The sequence below is a fragment of the Suricata suricatta genome, chromosome 1 (assembly GCF_006229205.1).
Source record: "Suricata suricatta isolate VVHF042 chromosome 1, meerkat_22Aug2017_6uvM2_HiC, whole genome shotgun sequence".
In the NCBI taxonomy this organism is placed as follows: domain Eukaryota; kingdom Metazoa; phylum Chordata; class Mammalia; order Carnivora; family Herpestidae; genus Suricata; species Suricata suricatta.
The window spans coordinates 76,502,715-76,521,257 of NC_043700.1; the positions used below are offsets into that span (position 1 = coordinate 76,502,715).

At 43.4% G+C, this 18,543-nt stretch overlaps 1 protein-coding gene across 8 annotated transcripts in view; it reads left to right on the plus strand.

Annotated features, from left to right (window-relative positions):
• Positions 1–18,543, plus strand: part of ZNF827 (zinc finger protein 827) — a 170,268-nt gene that overhangs the window by 17,140 nt on the left and 134,585 nt on the right. For 7 of the 8 annotated variants that reach the window (XR_003908971.1, XM_029940440.1, XM_029940460.1 and 4 more), the window contains exon 2: positions 13,299–14,351. Coding sequence is in view for 7 of the 8 variants with exons in the window: in XM_029940440.1 (XP_029796300.1) it covers positions 13,299–14,351 (1,053 nt within the window). In the remaining variant the exon portion in view is untranslated. Of the gene's footprint in view, positions 1–13,298; positions 14,352–18,543 lie in introns of those variants that run through there. The other variant, XM_029940470.1, reaches the window with a different exon arrangement.

Genomic DNA, 18,543 nt, shown 5'->3' on the forward strand with positions numbered 1-18,543 from the left:
GTTTGTGAGTCCAAGCCCCCGCATCGGGCCCTGTGCTGATAGCTCAGAGCCTGGAGTCTGCTTCGGATTCTATGTCTCCCCCTCTCTCTGCCCCTCCCCTGCTAGCACACTCTCTTTCTCTCTGTGTCAAGAATAAACAAATATAAAAAAAATTTAAAAAAAAGAATCAGATGTCATTCTTGTTCTTGTTTCTCTTCCTTTAAATTCCTCAAGATTGGGTTTTAAAGAATTTCGTATCTACCTGACATGTCCCAAGAAAATCACTGGAAAAGAATCAATTATCCAATATTGGATTCATAGAGAATTAACACCAGAAGGATCCTTGAGATCATTTAATATGGTGTTTTTCAAAACTTAAAAAAAAAAGAGTGGAACCCTTGTCTTTAAGGAGAGCTCCAATAGATAAGATCAGAGCCGGGTTGTGCTGCTTAAATGTGTGCTAAGGTAGGAGGTGGGGTGGAGGCAGAGCTCCATGGGCTTCCCCGGATTCCTTGGACTCCTTGAGGGTATGATTTATAAATCACTGATCTGTTCTTTCCCTGCATTTTATAGTGAAGAAATCCAGGCACAGACACGCTCAGTGACTCACAGAGGTGGCTGCATTAAGATGGTGATGAAGCTTATTGTCATATATCTGAATTTCCGATATTGTTTTAAGCACCATTCTACTTTTATTATAAAGAAAAAGTAAATCGTCTAGTCTTTAGAGCAGGAGTCAGCAGACTGTGGCCTGTTTTTGTGCAGCCCCTTGAGCTAAGAATGGTTCTTGCATTTTTAAATAATTGTTTAAAAAAAAAAGCAACAACAACAACAAATACAAAGAATATGGGATGTAGACCATGGGTGGCCGTTAAAGCCGAAAGTATTTGCTGTCTGTCTGTTCCCAGAAGAAGATTGCCAAACCTGCTTTATCGGAGCCACCGCTGCTGATATTAACATGGAAATACCAAGAGAATCCGGCTTTCTCTAAGTAACTTCAAAGCATGTAGATTTTTTTAAAATTTATTTTTGTACAGAGAGAGACAGAGCATGAGAGGGGGAGGGGCAGAGAGAGAAGGAGACACAGAACTAGAAGCAGGCTCCAGGCTCTGAGCTAGTTGTCAGCACAGAGCCTGATGCGGGGCTCGAACCCACAAATGTGAGGTCATGACCTGAGCTGAAGTTAGAGGCTTAACCGACTGAGCAACCCAGGCGCCCCCAAAACATGTAGATTTAAAACAAAGCCTGATTAGTTGAGAGTATTTACATCAGAAAGTATTTCAAATTTATATTCCTCAAGTGAACTTCTTTAAATTACTGAACACATTTTCATCCTTCTTTTCAAATACCAGTTTTTGGGGGAGGAGAGGAGGCTAGTTAGCTAAATTCTTACAAGATGTGGGAAACATTGTCCCTAGCAGGCTCTCTACAGTTGTAAGTTCCAGAAGATGAAAAGGAAGCAGTGTACATATTTTGAACACAAAATCAGGGCATCTGGTAGACCCCCCAAAAGGTAAGAATGAGAAGAAGAACGAGTGTGAGTCACTCCTAGTCACTCTGGGGCCACAAGGATGCATGGCAGAGGGGTATTTGTTGTTTTGAGCCTTTACCTTGGAGTTGAGCCTTCATTTGAAGCAACCATCAGTGGAGCATATTTCCTAATGTTATCCTTACCATGTGATGCATTTCCAGAAGCATCTGAGCTTTGTTAGGAAGTGGGATGAATGTATTCTCCCATGGAGCATTGCTTGTGGTGACAGACAGCTAGAAGGCAGTGACTGGTCTTTTGAGTGAAAGACCTAGGAAAGATTTCTCAGCGAAACAAACCCCAAGTGACATGCCTGTGGAAAGCTCCTTCAAAGAGAACTGAGTGGATGAAACCATAGGATTCCCATTTGTTGGGGCAGTGCTAACCTAGCTCCAGGCTCTCCTGGCCCTTGGGATTGCCCTAGTTGGTTGGTTGGTTGTGGTACTTGTTGTTTTCGTGGTCTCTGGCCGGATCATTGACTTATGTGTGTGCCAGACGGTGGGCGGGGAAAATAAAAGGAGACAACGAATAATAATACATTTGACCACCCGGTAGCAGCTATGGCCCAAAGCCTGGTCAGAATAAAGGTGAAAATTCTTGGCCTAAAATCCATATTTAAAGTTAACTTTGAGTTATGGGTTGTCCATGTAACTGGTGTCATGGATTCTTATGCATAATGAAAAGAAATTATCTCATAATTCACTACACCAATATTCTTTTTTTTTTTTAAGTTTATTTACTTCTTTTGAGAGAGCGTATACATGTGACATGGGCTCGGACCCATGAACCATGAGATCATAACCTGAGCTGAAGTCCAGAGTCACACTTAACCGACTGAGCTGCCAACATTCTTTCATGAAAATGTGGGGGATTGGGATCTGTCTTCTCTGCAGTTTTTGTTTTATATGTATTTAAGCACTAAATAAACAGCAATTTTGTCTCCTCTCCTTTGGTAAATCTCTTCTCCCCAAAGGCCCATTTTCTTCCTGTATAGACATATATTTTTAGTAAATAAAGGACTTACTGTGTGAAATTTTCCTTTGGCAGTCAGAATGATTATGAGCATAATATGTTTCATTAGAAGGTACGTGATGTCAATGTTTGGTAAATGTGCCTGGGAAGAAATGTATCATTTTATGTATAAGCTAAGATTTCAATAAGTAGCCATTTATCTCTCTACAGTGTGCTGTTCCCAGACGACTGAGTGCATTATTATGTTATTAGGGCTTTTTTTGGTAGTTAAGTTCTTTTTTGATCTATTAAGAATTTCCTGGTGATTTCAGTAGTTTGGTAATACATCGTCCATCTTATAACAGGTATTGGTAATGTTGGGATGAAAACATTTATACAAGAGGAAATAAAAGTCAAGGAAGCAGATAATCGACCGATTTATCAGCCTTAACAGACAATTTTTCTGATTACGCCATGGTAGCCATGGTAAATTTACTTCTGATTGCTTGAGGGGACAGATTCTATATGCTTTTTGTAACATGGAGGCGCACGAAAGGGTGAAGGAGTAAGTTATCAATCCGTGGGCTAACCAGAAGTGTTTTGGTGTCTAGATTGGCCTTGTGGCCAGTGGATTCACGCTATACATTGAACTCTCCCTTTCTTATTAGTTTGCTACAATGTACATGGTGATGAGTGTATTTATTTGTTTGTTTGGAGATTTTGAAGTAGCTCTAGTAATAGAAGACTTCTCTTGCTTAATGTCTTTCTCAGGATCTTTCATTTGAACAAAATTTGGTTAAAATTTAGAGGAGGTAAAATATCTTAATAAGCCACTCACTCTCCTTCCAGCCTCAGAGGACATCTTGGTCTCTTCTGTGATAACCAGGGTGTACAAAAACCACAGTACTCAGAGAGGTGAACCAATTCAGGAAAAAGGCTCAGACCTTCATTCAGACTTACATGGATCAGTTTTCTGGGGCTGCTGTAACAAAGTATCACAAACTGGATGGCTTGGACAACAGAAATTTATAGTCTCACTGTTCTGGAGGCCAGAAATCCCAGATCACAGTGTCCGGTTGGCAAAGACACAAGGAAGACACAAGGAAGGGTCTGTTCCAGACCTCTGTCCCTGCTCGTGGTAGTTCCTTGGCTGTGAGAGGGTCACTCTAGTCTTCACATGGTATTGTCCCTGTGGGCATGTCTGTCTCTGTGTCCAGATTTCCCTTTTTTATAAGGACACCAGTCATATTGGATGAGGGTCCACTCTAATGACCTTATCTTCTTTTTTTAATTTATAGTTTATTGTCAAGTTGGTTTCCATATAACACCCAGTGCTCTTCCCCACAAGTGCCCTCCTCCATGACCATCACCCCCCTTCCACTTCCCCCTCCCCCTGCGGCCCTCAGTTTGTTTTCAGTATTCAAGAGTCTCTCATGATTTGCCTCCCTCCCTCTTTCTAACTCTTTTGCCCCCCCTTCCCCTCCCCATGTCTAATGACCTCGTCTTAACTTGTTCATCTGCAAAGACCCTATTTCCAAATAAGGTCACATTGACGGGTACTGGGGGTTGGAATTCAACATCTCCCCCCGGGGGCACAGTTCAACCTATGACACTAGGTTTTCATCCTTAGTTGGCACACTTTTATTAAGCCGAGTGATTGTTATTGCAGCTATGGTAGACAAAAAGCCACAAATTTAGAAAGAAAGGACTCCATGTTTGAGTGTGTATATATTTTGAAATCCCATCACAGTAAAACTTAAAATGCAAGAGCGCCTGGATTGCTCAGTTGGCTGAGTATCTGACTCTTGATTTGGGCTCAGGTTATGATCCTAGGGTCGTGGGATTGACCCCTATGCCAGGCTCCACCCTGAGCATGAAGCTTGCTTGAGGTTCTCTCTCTTTCTTGCTCTGCCCCTTTCTGCTACTTGCACGCTCTCTCCTTCTAAAATAAAATATTAATTAACTAATATTAGTTAATTAAAGGGGAGCTTGGGTGGCTCAGTTGGTTAAGCGTTCGACCCTTGATTTTGACTCAGATCATGATCTCAAGGTTTGTGAGTCTGAGCCCTGCATTGAGCTCTGCACTGACAGTGAAGAGCCAGCTTGGATTTCTCCCTTTCTCTCTCTCTCTCTCTCTGTCCCTCCCCCGCTCGTGCTCTCTCCTCTCTCTCTCTCTCTCTCTCAAAAATAAACTTAAAAATAAGTAAATAAATAGAAATACTCCTACTTTAAAAAATTTTAAATAAAACTTTAAAATATGGATTACTTGAAGGTACTGTGATACTCTTTGCTTACCTGAAAAATTACTGTTTATCAAGCAACTCACACTCTGTTAGATTTCCTGAAGATTGGGGTTTGAACCTTGCTTTATCACTCACTAAGTGGATGTATTGTGTAAGCCATTAACCTTTGGAACCTTGGTTTCCTGGTCTGTAAAATGAAGAGACTATGGTCTACCACATGAAATTATGGGAAGAATTTGCTGATGAATATTGAAGCATCTAATAAAGTCCCCACTATATTTTCAGTGTTTATGCATGATTGTTCATTCATTCAACAGCTGTTTTGGGGGAGGCTACTGTGTTCCAGGTCTTGTTCTAGAATTCATTCATTCACTTAATGATGATTATACAATGATTTAGTAGTAGAGCACTGGCCTTTGGAGGGAGACATCTGAGCTCAAGTCATGTCTATGTTAGTAAATCAAGTATGGGACCACGGACTAATCACTGGCCTTCTCTGGGCCTCTGCCCAGAGACTAGCCATATGGACGAAGTCTCCAAGGCTTTACCATCTCTAAAGTAATTCAGACAACAAATTCAAAATCAGCAAATAGAGTTCTAGTTTTTGGTCTCCTACAGATCCATTGTGCAGTCTGGGGAAATTACCCTCTGATTTAGCTTTTCTCTCTAAAATAGTGGTAATAGGATTAGTACTGTCTATTTTCTGATAGTAATAATCGTAACGATAGCCACCCTTTACTGAGCTCTTGACGCTGTGCTAGATACTTTTCATACATCCTTCTACATTACTTCTACAGAGAAGGTGGGAATCCAGAGAAACATGGTGCATTCTCATGGAGAATCAGTGTTCCTCAGTGGTTTGTGAAGCATACCCCTGCATTATTTAGTAAGAGCAAGTATAGCTAGAGGACAGAGGAGAATGTGGAGTTCACTTGAAATGATAAGCAAAGAGTCCAACAATTCTGGGGCTTCCTGGAGGGGGCTTCAGCTGCGGTCCTTAGTTACCCTGGGATGCTGTGCTCTTTTCTTGGCTACTAGGGAGACTGGTAGAAAAGTTTGCAAAACATTCTCTTTTCCCTATTTAATGTTTGACTCACATGACAAAATAAGATTATCATTTGTAATTTTGAAAATCGTTCTCATTTCCAGTACTGACAAGTGCTGCCTTTCTGATTGTTACGTGCATTCTTCTTTTTCGTTCATACATTTGACAAACAATAACTGAGCACCTGCTCCATGCCATCCTAAGTGCTGAGCACATCGCAGCAAAGAAAACTAAGTCTTCTCTCTCATGGAGCTTCTGTTCTAATAAACAGTGATGTTTTGGGGGGAGACTGAAGAAGTAAAGGAGGCAGCTGTGTGGCTATTTGGGGGGAATTTTGCTCTTTATTTATTATTCATTAGCAAGGCAGAATAGTAGGGCAAGAGGTCGTAAGGATACAGATTATGTACGACCCTGAGGGCAAGGGAAGGGTCTTGGATTTTATTCTGAGAAACATGAGAAGCCATTGTGGAGGCTTTGAGGACAGGGTAATGGAGCATGACATATATTTTTAAAAGCTTATTCTGGCTGCTGGCTGAGCACGGTGGGGCAAGAGTCTGGAAGTAAGGAGACCAGCTGGAAGACTACTGCCACGGTCCAGGCAAAGGATGGCAGTGCTGCATACTGGGGTGGGAATGGTAGACATGGTAAAAAGTGGCAAGATTCGGGATGTATATGGAAGGTACAACCAATAGAATCTACAGAGGAATTCGGTGAGGGGTGTGAGAGAAAGGGAAGCTTCAAGGCAAGCTGGGGGGTGGGGGTTGGCCCAAGCTATCTTAGGGATGGAGGAGCTGGCAGTCTTAGGGATGGGTAGTTCCTCGGTCACCGGAAGATCTGGCAACTTTATATGAAAATCCCGAAAGCGGTTGCGATACCGTTTGCAACTCCTTTTGTAGGTAAAGAACAGTGCGTTCCTTTGTGTTACCTTTGTTTTACTCATGGACATTTACAACTATAATTTAAAAGTACCGCTGTGTGCAAAATGTTCGTCTTGACCCGGAGGGCCTCTCGGTGCTATCTCAGTCTGCGGACTCTTATCCTCTCCAGACTTCCTCCTGTTTCCCCGTGCCCTCGCGGCTGGACTGGTGACAGGAATCTGGTCGTCTTCTCCACCCTGGCAGTTTTAAATAACTAGCAGTTCTTAACTTTTCTCCCTGGCCATGCTGACAGCGGTTGGGTACCCTGGGCATCGATGTTTTGATAACTGTGATCCCTGAGGCTTTGTCCAACGGGGCCACTTGCGGACCATGCATTTCATTCGCACTGTGGACTCGGAGCCTTGACCCCTAGAGAGGTCCCTTGGTGCCACGCCGACCTGGTGTGGAGGAAGTGCTAAGGCCGTTAGGGTATAAGGGACAGTGTAAAACTTGGCAGGTAAAACTGGCCTAAATGAGGATATGTTTTATGCTTAAAATCATAAAATTGGTTCATAATAGCCTGATGTGCAGCATACTAACCCTTTATTAAACATTATAGGAGTCATCATTCTTGTTTTCCTGGTGTCTCTTCCCTCTCCTTTCTTCCATGATCCACATTAAGACAATCCTAGAACCCGCCCTCTGGCTTCAGTGAGAAGTCTGGAGAAGGAATAGGACCTCCCACACGCTGATCAGAATGGAAAGACCTTTCTCTGGTGGCCAGTCGTTGAGAGGGAAAACCCAGAATCTGTGCAGCCAGGTTGTCAGCCTCCAGGGAAAGGTGGCCTGAGAGGATGAGGCTAACCTCTGAGAGAGAGATGAGAAGCAGCGAGAGAGAGAGACTGGATGGTGCACTGCCCTCCTCAGATGTCGGCTCCGTTGTGCCCCTCTCTGTGTTTGGTAAAGCGACTGGGAATCGTACCTGTCACTTCCTGGTATCCTGGTTGTCACTACAACACGGGTGCCCTGGTACCCCTCCTAGGGGCAGGGCATCGAGCAGGATTACAAAAATGACTCACCCATAGTTCTACCTCAGGCATTTACTCTCTCTCTGTCCCTCTTCTACTCTCTCTCTCCAGAATAAATAAATAAACTTTTAAAAATTAAGTACAGATATATAACTATTAGATGTGTGCTAGCTGGAAAGGAAGAACACTGGGAAGATTTTTAGATGAAATGAGCCAGAGGGTTAGTTAGCAGGTATTAGGTGAACACACCTGTCGTCACAAGAAGGTGCTGACTGCCAGAAGACTTGACCATGAGTCCTCAGAAGTGAAACTTTGTTCTCTTCAAAACCTGCTGGTGAGATTCATGTGGGACCACTGGTAGGATGAGTTGTGTAGATTAAGAAATGGGGCTTTTGGATTTCCATCTCCGCTTACTTTAATCACAGCCAAAAGGCATAAAAATTAATACATATCTCTTTCTTGCATTTTTTTCTTTTTTCGCTCCCTATCTTTCTGATCGAGGATCTTCTGAGCTGAGTATTTGTCCAATTAAATGCATCCGATTAAAACTGTCAAACTGAAAAGGAAGTGAGTTGGAAAAAAAGCAGCAAGAGTTGTAGATATCCAGTTACCGGTTTTCTGCTTGAGAACTGAATTATAAATAAATGTGTTAGGTAGTGGAATTTTATTTTGTTTTCCCCAAAGGAGAAATATTCACCACATGGAAACAAAATTTATTCAGCATATTTTCATTCTGTAATTGTACCATTTCTATTCTTAATTCTTTGAGTTTAAGATTTAAAGTGAAAAACACAAAAACAGACTGTTGTGTAAAATTGACAGGAATGAGTGTGAACCTGGCTGTCAGAGACATAGGTTGTTGTAAAATTAGCAATGGAAATCGCTTCCTATTCTGGAGGTTAAAAATAATGTATTTACAAGGAAGTTATTTACATTGGCCGTTCAGAGGCTTCCCCCGGGGAGCCTCAGTGAGGAAAGCTGTGAAATCCACAGTCCATGTGCACAGGAAGCGTTTCCGGGACCACAGCATGTGGGGTGCTCTGAGATTCTGTGCCATGATTCTGTGCTCGTGAGGGACAGGAAAATGGAGCTGTGACGCTGCCCAGGGACTTCTCGAATTGTGAAAGAGAGGCAAAAGTCAAGCCTGGCTTGTTCTAAAGTTTGTGGTGTCCAACAAGTTAATCCCCTAGATTGCCGGAATGCTTTGTTTTGAGCTTCTAGAATGAGAATCTTTTCTCATGATGCAGCGGCGTGAGAGGTGCTCTGGGTTCCTGCACACCCCGCTGAAGGGGAGCTTCCCCGTAACTGGACCGATCCGGCCTTCAAGGACATCTCCTGGATGGAATCAAATGTGAAATACAGCGCAGCCCAGCAGGGGGAAGAGAATTAATATTTGTGGGAGAAAATCCTTGTTGCTGCTGTTCTGTGAACTGAAAGCGTATTTGTCTGAGCCGCTTATGATTTTTCTCCATCCGCTGCAGGTCCCCACTTCTCTTGCATTCATTTCTCTGAAAGCTTCCCTACTTCTCGCCTGACCTCAGGTGATGCCAGCATAATTTCAAAAATGTTTCTCCCCCCAGGTTTCTGGTCTGGTCCCTCCTAGGCCACGCACTGAAATTATTTGGTGATTCATTCCTTGAATAGCCTCAATTGTATAGCAGCATCTTCAGAAAGGCGATTAATAGAGTATGACGAGTTTAAAAATACCCTTTACGTATCCGAGTTTTCTTGCAGTCCGAAGAGAGTATCTCAGTGACCATGGCCACAAAGAACTGGGAGGGGATTGGTTGAGAACTACCCAGCTATTTTAGAGGACATAAACCAGTCTGTTTAAGAAATGCTGTGTTTGCTTGTTTGACACTTAATGTTTTGGCGAGGTTGGGGAGTTTCTCTAAAGGTAGATACCAGCTGTTTGTATCAGTCAAGAATGTTCGGACCTCCTGATCACAGCCTGGTAGGGTTAGAGCCTGAATGGACAACTTTAGTTTTTGATGCACTCCTCAGCCTCAGCAATGTTTGGAGGGGAACTTACTCTTGCTCACTGAGGGTGTAAGGCGGGTAGGAAATTAAGCTACACCTTTGGGGCTTTGCTAGGAGACGCGCTGAATTCTAGAGGCAGTTGAATGACTTTTGACGACTGCAACAGAGAAGTTGCCTGGAGGGAACGGAGAGATTAGAGGATGGGAATAGTGGATATTTACCTCTTCATGGTTTATCCTGAGATGTGGAGTGAATATTGTCCTTGTCTTTGAGAATTCCCTTGCTGACTTCTGTTTCTAGAGAGGGAAGGGATGGATGACCTGGAGCAGGAGGGCAGCGGCCTCCAACAACTTGAAGATGCCAGACAGAGGGCATCTGGTGGGCAGAGCATTGGGGCTCTGCAGAGAGGCACTGGGCCAAGTGTGGTGTGATTTGGGTTCCTGGTTCTGGTAGTAACAGTAGGTGGCTATGTACTTTTGATCCTGCTGGGATATTCCCTCAGAATATTTAATAGTCTCAGTAAAATGACAAGGCGGGACATATGGTTAGGATTTTTCATGATTCTCAAAACCCTGGTTTTAGGCACCTTGTTAACTGACACCACATTGGTTCTGGGTAAGTCTTGACTACCTAGAGCTACTGTAGCATGACCAAAATATCATCTGAAAGTATTCACTTTTGAATCATTTGTTTTCCTCTGATCATTTAATGAGTGTCAATAAGGATCAGAGAAGAAATTCTTTGAGGAGATACTCAACTACAATCTTATTGGAGTGGTACTTTTACTTCTCTTACTATGTACAGGATCTTTCCCATGTGATTTTTCTGAAGGATACGATATTTAAACCCAAATCAAGAAAGGTGGCTTGCCAAAGGAACACAAAATTAGCCCTCTTGCTGAAATGGAGGTTGACTACTTGGTGTTTGGTAAAAAAAAATAAAGCATCCTTGGAGAAGCCATTGGAGAGATGAGTAGTTCAGGGTCTTGCCGTTTCAGTGAAGAGAAAAAATGTTGAAATCGAGTGGGAGGAAGGAAATGTGGCAAATCACAAGGAACCAGACTGTTTTAAACAGAGAAAATCCAATTTTATCTGCCTTTTCTCAGCAAATTCCATTTGATATTTTACATTTTCTTGATAATTTAATAAAGAACCTCGGGAAGGAGTCATGGAACTTTAGCTTAGTGAAGGAGAATTTGTCATTTGTGACAGTTCTTCTCTAAATAGCATGGGAAGATCAATGTATTAGCTTGTCGCTCGTGCATTACGAGTTCTAGCTACTTCTGTTCACACAAGAAACAGCATATGACGTAGCAAAACGTGGCACAGTGGGAAATTTTGGCTCAATTCCTAAACAGTTTTTGCCTTCCGCTGGGGTCCAGGCATCGTCTAGGCACAGTGGGGGATGTGTGGATGGTAAAACAGGATCCCTGCCTTCAAGGAACACCGCCACTTACTTTTTAGAAGATAAGTCAATAGTAGAAGAAAATTTAGAGTGGTGTAAAGTCAGTGTAAAGAGAACCTGGGGATGTTAGCTCTGCATGCAGAAGATTCACAGAATCTGGCCGCTCCTTACCACCAGCAGTCACCTCGAGTTGGGCCACTGTCATCCCTCACCTGGGTTCCAGCCTCCTGGCTGGTGTCCCTGCTTCCACCCTTGTGTCTGTAGCCTCCTTTCCACACACCAGTCAGAACAGGCCTTTGAAAATGTACATCCCATCGGGGCGCCTCGGTGGCTTAGTTGGTTAAGCATCCGAATTCAGCCTGCTGCATGATCTTGCCATTGCTGAGTTCGAGCCCCGTGTCAGGCTCTATGCTGCCAGCTCAGAGCTTGGAGCCTGCTCCAGGTTCTGTGTCTCCCTCTCATTCTCTGTCCTTCTCATGCTCTGTCTCTCTCTCTCTCTCAAATAAACATTTAAAACATTTAAAAAAAATGTAAGCCACATCATATTAAAGCCCTCTAGTAGTTCCCAGTTTCACCAGAACAGAAGCCCTTTCCACAGCTCAGTGTTCTGCAGGTCTGCATAGCCTCTCTGCTTCCCATCCTCGCTCTCTCCTCTCCCTCCCTCTCACTGATGTTACTTCTCTGACTTCCTCTCCTTCTGCTCTGACCCCTACTCACTGCACTGTACCACACTGGCCATGGACACACCAAGCCTATTTCCATACCAAGGCCTTTACAGTGACGCCCTCTGCGTGGACTGCTGTCCCGGAGGCAGCTGCTTCTTCCAAGTCTTTGCTCAGATGTCACCACCTCAGCGAAGCCCCATATGCCTGTCCTGTTCAAGATTGCAGCCCCCCTCTTACTTGTTATCCCCAGTCCTCCTCGTCCTGCTTCCTATCTTTTCCCATAGCACTTGCCACCCTCTGGCTTACTGTGTGACTTACTAGTTTTTAAGTTTTGTGTGACGTCTATCTTCCTCCACTGGGATGTGAAGCTCCAGGAAGACAGGATTTTTGTTTTGTTCAGTGTGGTTCAATCTAGAATGATCTAGAACAATGTCTGGCACTCCACAGGTACTCCACAACTGTTTGTTGAAGAAGTGAATGAATGGGAAAGGAGAGCTCAATTCTTAGAGTTCCAGGGAGAATCATAAGGAAGAAACTTTTGAGCTGGAAATTGAAAGATAAATAGACAGTCAGGTTTTCTGAGGAAAGACATTCCCAATGGAAAGAATATTTTGAGCAAAGGTAGAACAATGACAGAGCTCATGAATGCTCTTAGAATGGCTGGGAGTCCCAATTGAGCGGTGCTTTGCAGATGCAGTCAGAGAGATAGTGGTGGAAAGATAGATTTATGGACGGAAAATAATTAAGGGAGACTCTTGGTGGAGTGAGGGAACAAATTCCTAATCATTGCCTCTGTTAAGATGGCAGGCATGTTGGTAATTGGAATCCAGGGCTCAAAGAAGGGGCATGCATAACACGGGACATACTGTCCCTTTAAGAAACGAGTAATGTTAGTAGTGTTGGCGAACGAGATCTGATTTTTATACAGTTCTTGACTGTTTGCAAGTCACAGTCACATGCTTATTATGATTTAAGCTTCATAACAACTGGATGCAGTTGTTGTATCTAACAGGCAGGTATTATTTACATTGTTGGATGAACTTTTCAAAAGATAATCAGTTGCATCTTCTGTCAAACCAGCGGAACGACTTGCCTGAGGTCATGGAATCAGAAAGTGGGGAAGCGGCTTCCCACCGTCTTGTGCCTCACAGACAAATTTTCCCACCCTGCCAGGCTGCCTCTCTAATTCTGATGCAACACTAAAGATATCATGCTGGGTTTTTTTTTTTTTCTTTTTTTCTTACAAGGGAACAAGCTTCTTTCTATTTCCCCCACCACTGAGAATAGCAGTCTCTTCATGCAGTTACTTCTCTCCCAGATCCATTTTTCTGTCTCCCTCTTTTCCATTTCAGTTTGTCTGGAATAATTATAGAAAGATGAATATGTTTCGTAGGTGGGTGTGTTTTTACCTTTGCCTGTTTAGTATTTTACCTTCTCTCAGAAGGCTACTGCCAAGACTGCCTGACTCAGCACCTGACATTCTGGTAAGGTCGCTGCCGTCTCTCTTGTGGTTCTTGGGGCAAGGGGAAGAGGAAGCATGTCAGCGACTCCATTTGAATGTCTTCAGACTTGGTTGTTGCTCACTGGGGAGTAAACCTGATCTTCTTAATTCCCCCAGATGTTAGTAGGCTGGAAGAGGCGGAGGCAGAACTCAGTGAAGGAGAGCACTGGTATGGAAACTCTTCAGAGACTCCGTCCGAAGCGTCCTATGGAGAAGTCCAGGAGAACTATAAGCTGTCTCTGGAGGACCGGATCCAGGAGCAGTCCACTTCCCCCGACACCTCCTTGGGGAGTGCCACCCCCAGCAGTCACACGTTGGAGCTGGTGGGACTTGACGGTGAGGTCCTGCGGGACTCACTGCAGTGTCAAGATCACCTCTCCCCTGGCGTGTCTTCTTTGTGTGAGGATGACCCCCCAGGCTCCACCAAGCCCTTGAGCAGCAACCTGAGGCGGCTGCTGGAGGCCGGCTCCCTCAAACTCGATGCCACAGCCACGGCCAATGGCAGGGTGGAGTCCCCGGTAAACGTGGGCTCGACTCTCTCCTTTTCTCCGCCGTCCCACCATGCCCAGCAGCTCAGTGTCCTTGCCAGGAAGTTGGCTGAGAAGCAGGAACAGAATGACCAATACACTCCAAGTAACCGTTTTATATGGAATCAAGGTAAGTGGTTGTCAAACTCAACCACCACCTGCGGCTTGTCCCCGGATTCAGCCATCCTAAAACTGAAAGCCGCAGCCAATGCCGTTCTGCAGGACAAATCTCTCACCAGGACTGAGGACACCATGCGATTTGAGTCCTTTTCCTCCCCTTTTAGCTCCCAGTCTGCCAGTTCCACGCTGGCAGCCTTATCCAAGAAAGTCAGCGAGAGAAGCTTGACTCCCGGGCAGGAGCACCCGCCTCCGGCCAGCTCTTTCCTTTCCCTGGCTTCCATGACCTCCTCAGCGGCCCTTCTGAAAGAGGTAGCAGCAAGGGCTGCTGGGAGTCTTCTGGCTGAGAAATCATCACTGGTGCCTGAGGACCCTCTACCGCCACCGCCTTCAGAGAAGAAGCAAGAAAAAGTAACCCCACCACCCCCGCCGCCACCTCCACCACCCCCACCACCACCGCCACAGTCCTTGGAATTATTGTTACTCCCAGTTCCTAAGGGAAGAGTTTCTAAACCCTCCAATTCAGGTATGGGATGTTTTATTTCAGTCATCGTGTAAATTTTTTTCTTTCTTTTTTTTTTTTATGACTGTAAATTGCAACGTCTTCTTCATTGCCTTGTTCAGAAGGGGTCCCCATCTGATCTGAGTCAGGAATAAGAAAGCAGGAGCACAAGAAAATACTTTAAGTAAGCAGTGTAGTGTTCTTTCATGTATGTGTTACACAAAGACTTCACAAATAGCTTCATTTTTGAAAGGTAATGAATAATCTTAGAGACGCACAGTACTCCTCCCTTTCATATAAATGATCCTTTTTTTTTTTTTCCTTACCAAGTGCGGGCTAGGTCCATACAAGACATATTTAATGGGAGAAGATCAAAGCGGCTTTGTTACGGAGTGCATGGCATCACTGAACATAGGGGGCTAAAAAAAAACCCCCGCTGCTTTTGAAACAGTGGACAAGGGACAGCCACCCTCCTGCTGCCTCCCATCACAAATGGACTTTTGTATACAGTAACTACTCTGCCCTAATTTATCACACTGTATACTTTTATGTTAGCATTTTTATTATGATTTTTTGTTGCGTGGAATTCAAGCCTTTCCCACTTGTCCTGTTCTTCTGTAATTTCTTGTCATAGAAGAACCCTAAAGAATATTGTCATTCAGACATAATCAAAGCATTTCCTGCAAATGCTTTTTTTTCCCCTTAATTCAAATCCAATCAGATTCTGAAGGAATGTGCATGTGGAAAATTTGAATCATACGGTTTTCTTATGAGGACAGTCTTTCCAAAGGAGAAGTCACTGTCTTGTGGAGCCCTGACATTCACAAGTGACTCGTCTGGGGGAGAAAGTTAGTCACTTGAGTTCTCACGGTGGAAGCATCACATCTTGTGCTGGGTTGTTTTTAAATGGTGCGTATGGTAAATTCATGGTCCCAGGATGGAGGTATGGAGTGTCAGATGTCTCCCGAGGATATCCTGTCAGATTGGAACAGGAAGTAGACTATGTGTGCCCTTGTCAGTGTAAACACTGCTGTTGTGTGTGTCTAGCCAGCTTTGATTATTTGCAGCCACATTGATGAAGAGCGCTTGGAATGGCAAATAATTGAACGATCGCCAATGACATCGGTTTGATGCACTTCAGACAAATTTCCATTTAAATTGCTGAGTGAGCTCTATGCACTAATTCTAATTACTTTAAAACTTGTGTAAACAGCAAAATAGAACTAAGAGAATGGATACCTGGAACTTTTATGACTCTAAGTGATCCAAACCAGTCACTCCAGAGTTTCTGAAGGGTCCATAAAGTCCTGAAGTGTTTATCCATTCTGAGTTTCATTTCTCCTCACTTCTTACCTGCCATCTGGTGAAATGGCTAAAATTAGGAAGCCAGGAGAAAAGCAAAACGAGCTGGGTAATTTTGCAATGGAGAAAATCACCCCTCATTTATAGAAATTTCATTTAGAGAAGCAACAGAAAGAGAGGCATGGCTGTATATAAAATATAGTTTTATAGGGAGCCTGAGTGGCTTAGTTGGTTGAGCGTCCGACATCAGCTCAGGTCATGATCTCACAGCTTGTGAGTTCGAGTCCCGCATCAGGCTCTGTGCTGACAGCTCCGAACCTGGAGCCTGCTTCTGATTCTGTGTCTCCCTCTGTCTCTCTGCCCCTCCCCTGCTTGCACTCTGTCTCTCTCTCAAAATAAATAAACATCAAAATAAATTTTAATGTAGTTTTATAAATGTTCTCTATATCTGCTAATTGAATGCATTTATGGTGTTTACACTACAAATTCATGTGGACTTCAGTTACTTAGAAAAGCTTATACAAAATTAATAATAAATGTTAGTTGACTGCAGGCTTGGAAAGAGGTAACTGATAAAACTATACCTCCTGAAGGCACGTCGTGGCCACTTTGTCATGATAAAGCATCCTGAGTATAGCTAGCAACAGTGGTCAAGTATCATTTTTTTCACTCCAGGGCTTAGATGCATGTAAAGATACGAAAGAGGTCATGAACGTCTAGTGCGCCTTAGACTTGCTGACTGTTTCCTTGTAGGTTACACACCCAAAGGAAAAGATATGAGCCCTTCATGGTTTAAAATGCATTTAATTCATGCCAACATTGCTGTGAGCTTCTCAGCAGAATTTAACATGGAGATCTATAAAAGCAGTCTTGTTTTCTTTTCTTTTCTTTTTACTGGATTTCTTCTATTGCTAAAACACTTACTATTTTAATCAATGAATGTTCAAAATGACCAAATTGGAAGAGGAGAGAGAGGAACTCCTTGGACTGTGTCTCTGCTAGCCCCTGGTGACTGACTGGTACCACGGCCCCTGTTCTGCACGTGCCTCTGTGCACAGTCCAAGAGTTGGCGAGGCAGCTCCATTGACTCTTTTGAAATGGTCCCTCGAAAACTGTTCCGTGTGTCCACGCGGACACATCCTAAGTTCGAGCTCTGTGTCTTACTGCATGGGGTGCGGACAGGAGAAAAGGGGCCTGTGTGCCGCTCTCAGTTAAGCGATCTCATCACTTCCCAGCATCCTAACTAGATTATGGGTTAAGGAGGAGCTGATAGACTATTTAATTCTGTTATTTATCTTCATATCACAGAGAGATGATTTGGTAGCTGTTACAGATTTTTTTAATTTGAGAAGTGGGAAGAAAGATGGGTCCTCTCCATCCCTGTCCACCCTGCCCTTCGACACACTATATTGTTGGTTTCAGGGTGACCCAGGGCTAGATTCAAATATAACGTGGCTTTACCAAGAAAGCATTTAGGAGAACGTGATCAGGGCAGTCACCAATGTTTCTTTCTTTTTTGTTTTTTCTTTTTTTAAACATTTATTTATTTTTGAGAGACAAAGTGAGACAGAGCATGAACAGGGGAGGGGCAGAGAGACAGGGAGTCACAGAATCAGAAGCAGGCTCCAGGCTCTGAGCTGTCAGCACAGAGGCTGACACGGGGCTTGAACCCACAAACTGTGAGATCATGACCTGAGCTGAAGTCAGATGCTCAACAGATTATCACCCATGTTTCTAAACATCTCTTATTGCTATTTTTTTCCTTTACCTTAGAAAGAAATATTTGTTTAATTCAAAATGGATAGTACGGCTGGTTTCTTGCACTGGAGAAAGAAAATTATCTGTTGCCCAATCATTTAAATAAACAAATAATAACCCACAAAAAAATCCATAAAAATAACTACACACCATCCTGATTTCAAGCAGGGCTCACATTTTAAAGCCATTTCCCAAAAATGTTGCAAAAAGGGCATATAAAGTTGATTCTAGAGTTACAAAGAGATATGTGCTAGAAAAGCCAATCCTGCATTGAGTAATTTAGACCTCAGCATTTCTCTGACCTTCTTTAGGTCAAGGGAAGTCCAAACCATGGGGGAAAAAAAGTGTCTTTTAGGTCTGACCTTATTCCTCTTTTTTGAACAGGATTCAGTTGTTGCCAGGTCATGGTGTATTTCATTCCTTAAAGAGTCCACCACTCACTAGCCTTTCCCCCCTGCTAGAGAGACGTGACACTTGAGGAGGGAGGTTTCTTTCATGTGACCCCGTGCCCCAGCACATGCTGCACTGCTCCTCTGAAAAGGGACACGGGAGAGAGAAGATTATGTCCGTTTGCTCTAAAGATAAATGTCACACATTGACTCAATTCTCTTTGAAGCTACTGTTTGTTGCCTCTCAGAATAAAATAAATGGTTTTTATTTTAAAGACGAAGTTTCTTGTAAACGACCAACAAGATTCCCAGGATGCCAGGCTCCCAGTTAAAAGAAATAACAAGGAGAGTTTCAGAGAGAGGGTCTTCTAAACATCTTATTTCACAGAGTGAATTTAAATGTGCTGAGAAGCAAGCCGGTCTAATACAACTGAAGGCTCAGAATATTTCCTGGGTCAATAGATAGAGGTTTTCTGGCTCCTGTTTTCTTTCATATTTACGTAATGCTATTAAAATTATTGCAAAGGCATAGAAAGTGCAGAATGCAAGGTAACCTCTTCCTCTACTCCAGTGAGGCCCATGGTTATTCTAGCCATAATCCGGGAATGATCACAGGACAAGAACTTGTTTAGAAAATTCACTTTTTAATCAAGATTCAGAACTGCCTGTCACTGACCTCAATTATATTTCCTCAGTGATTTAAAAACAGACTGTCTCTAGTCTGTCCAGATATCGAAAACTTCTTAGTTTTATTGAATGCTTAGCAA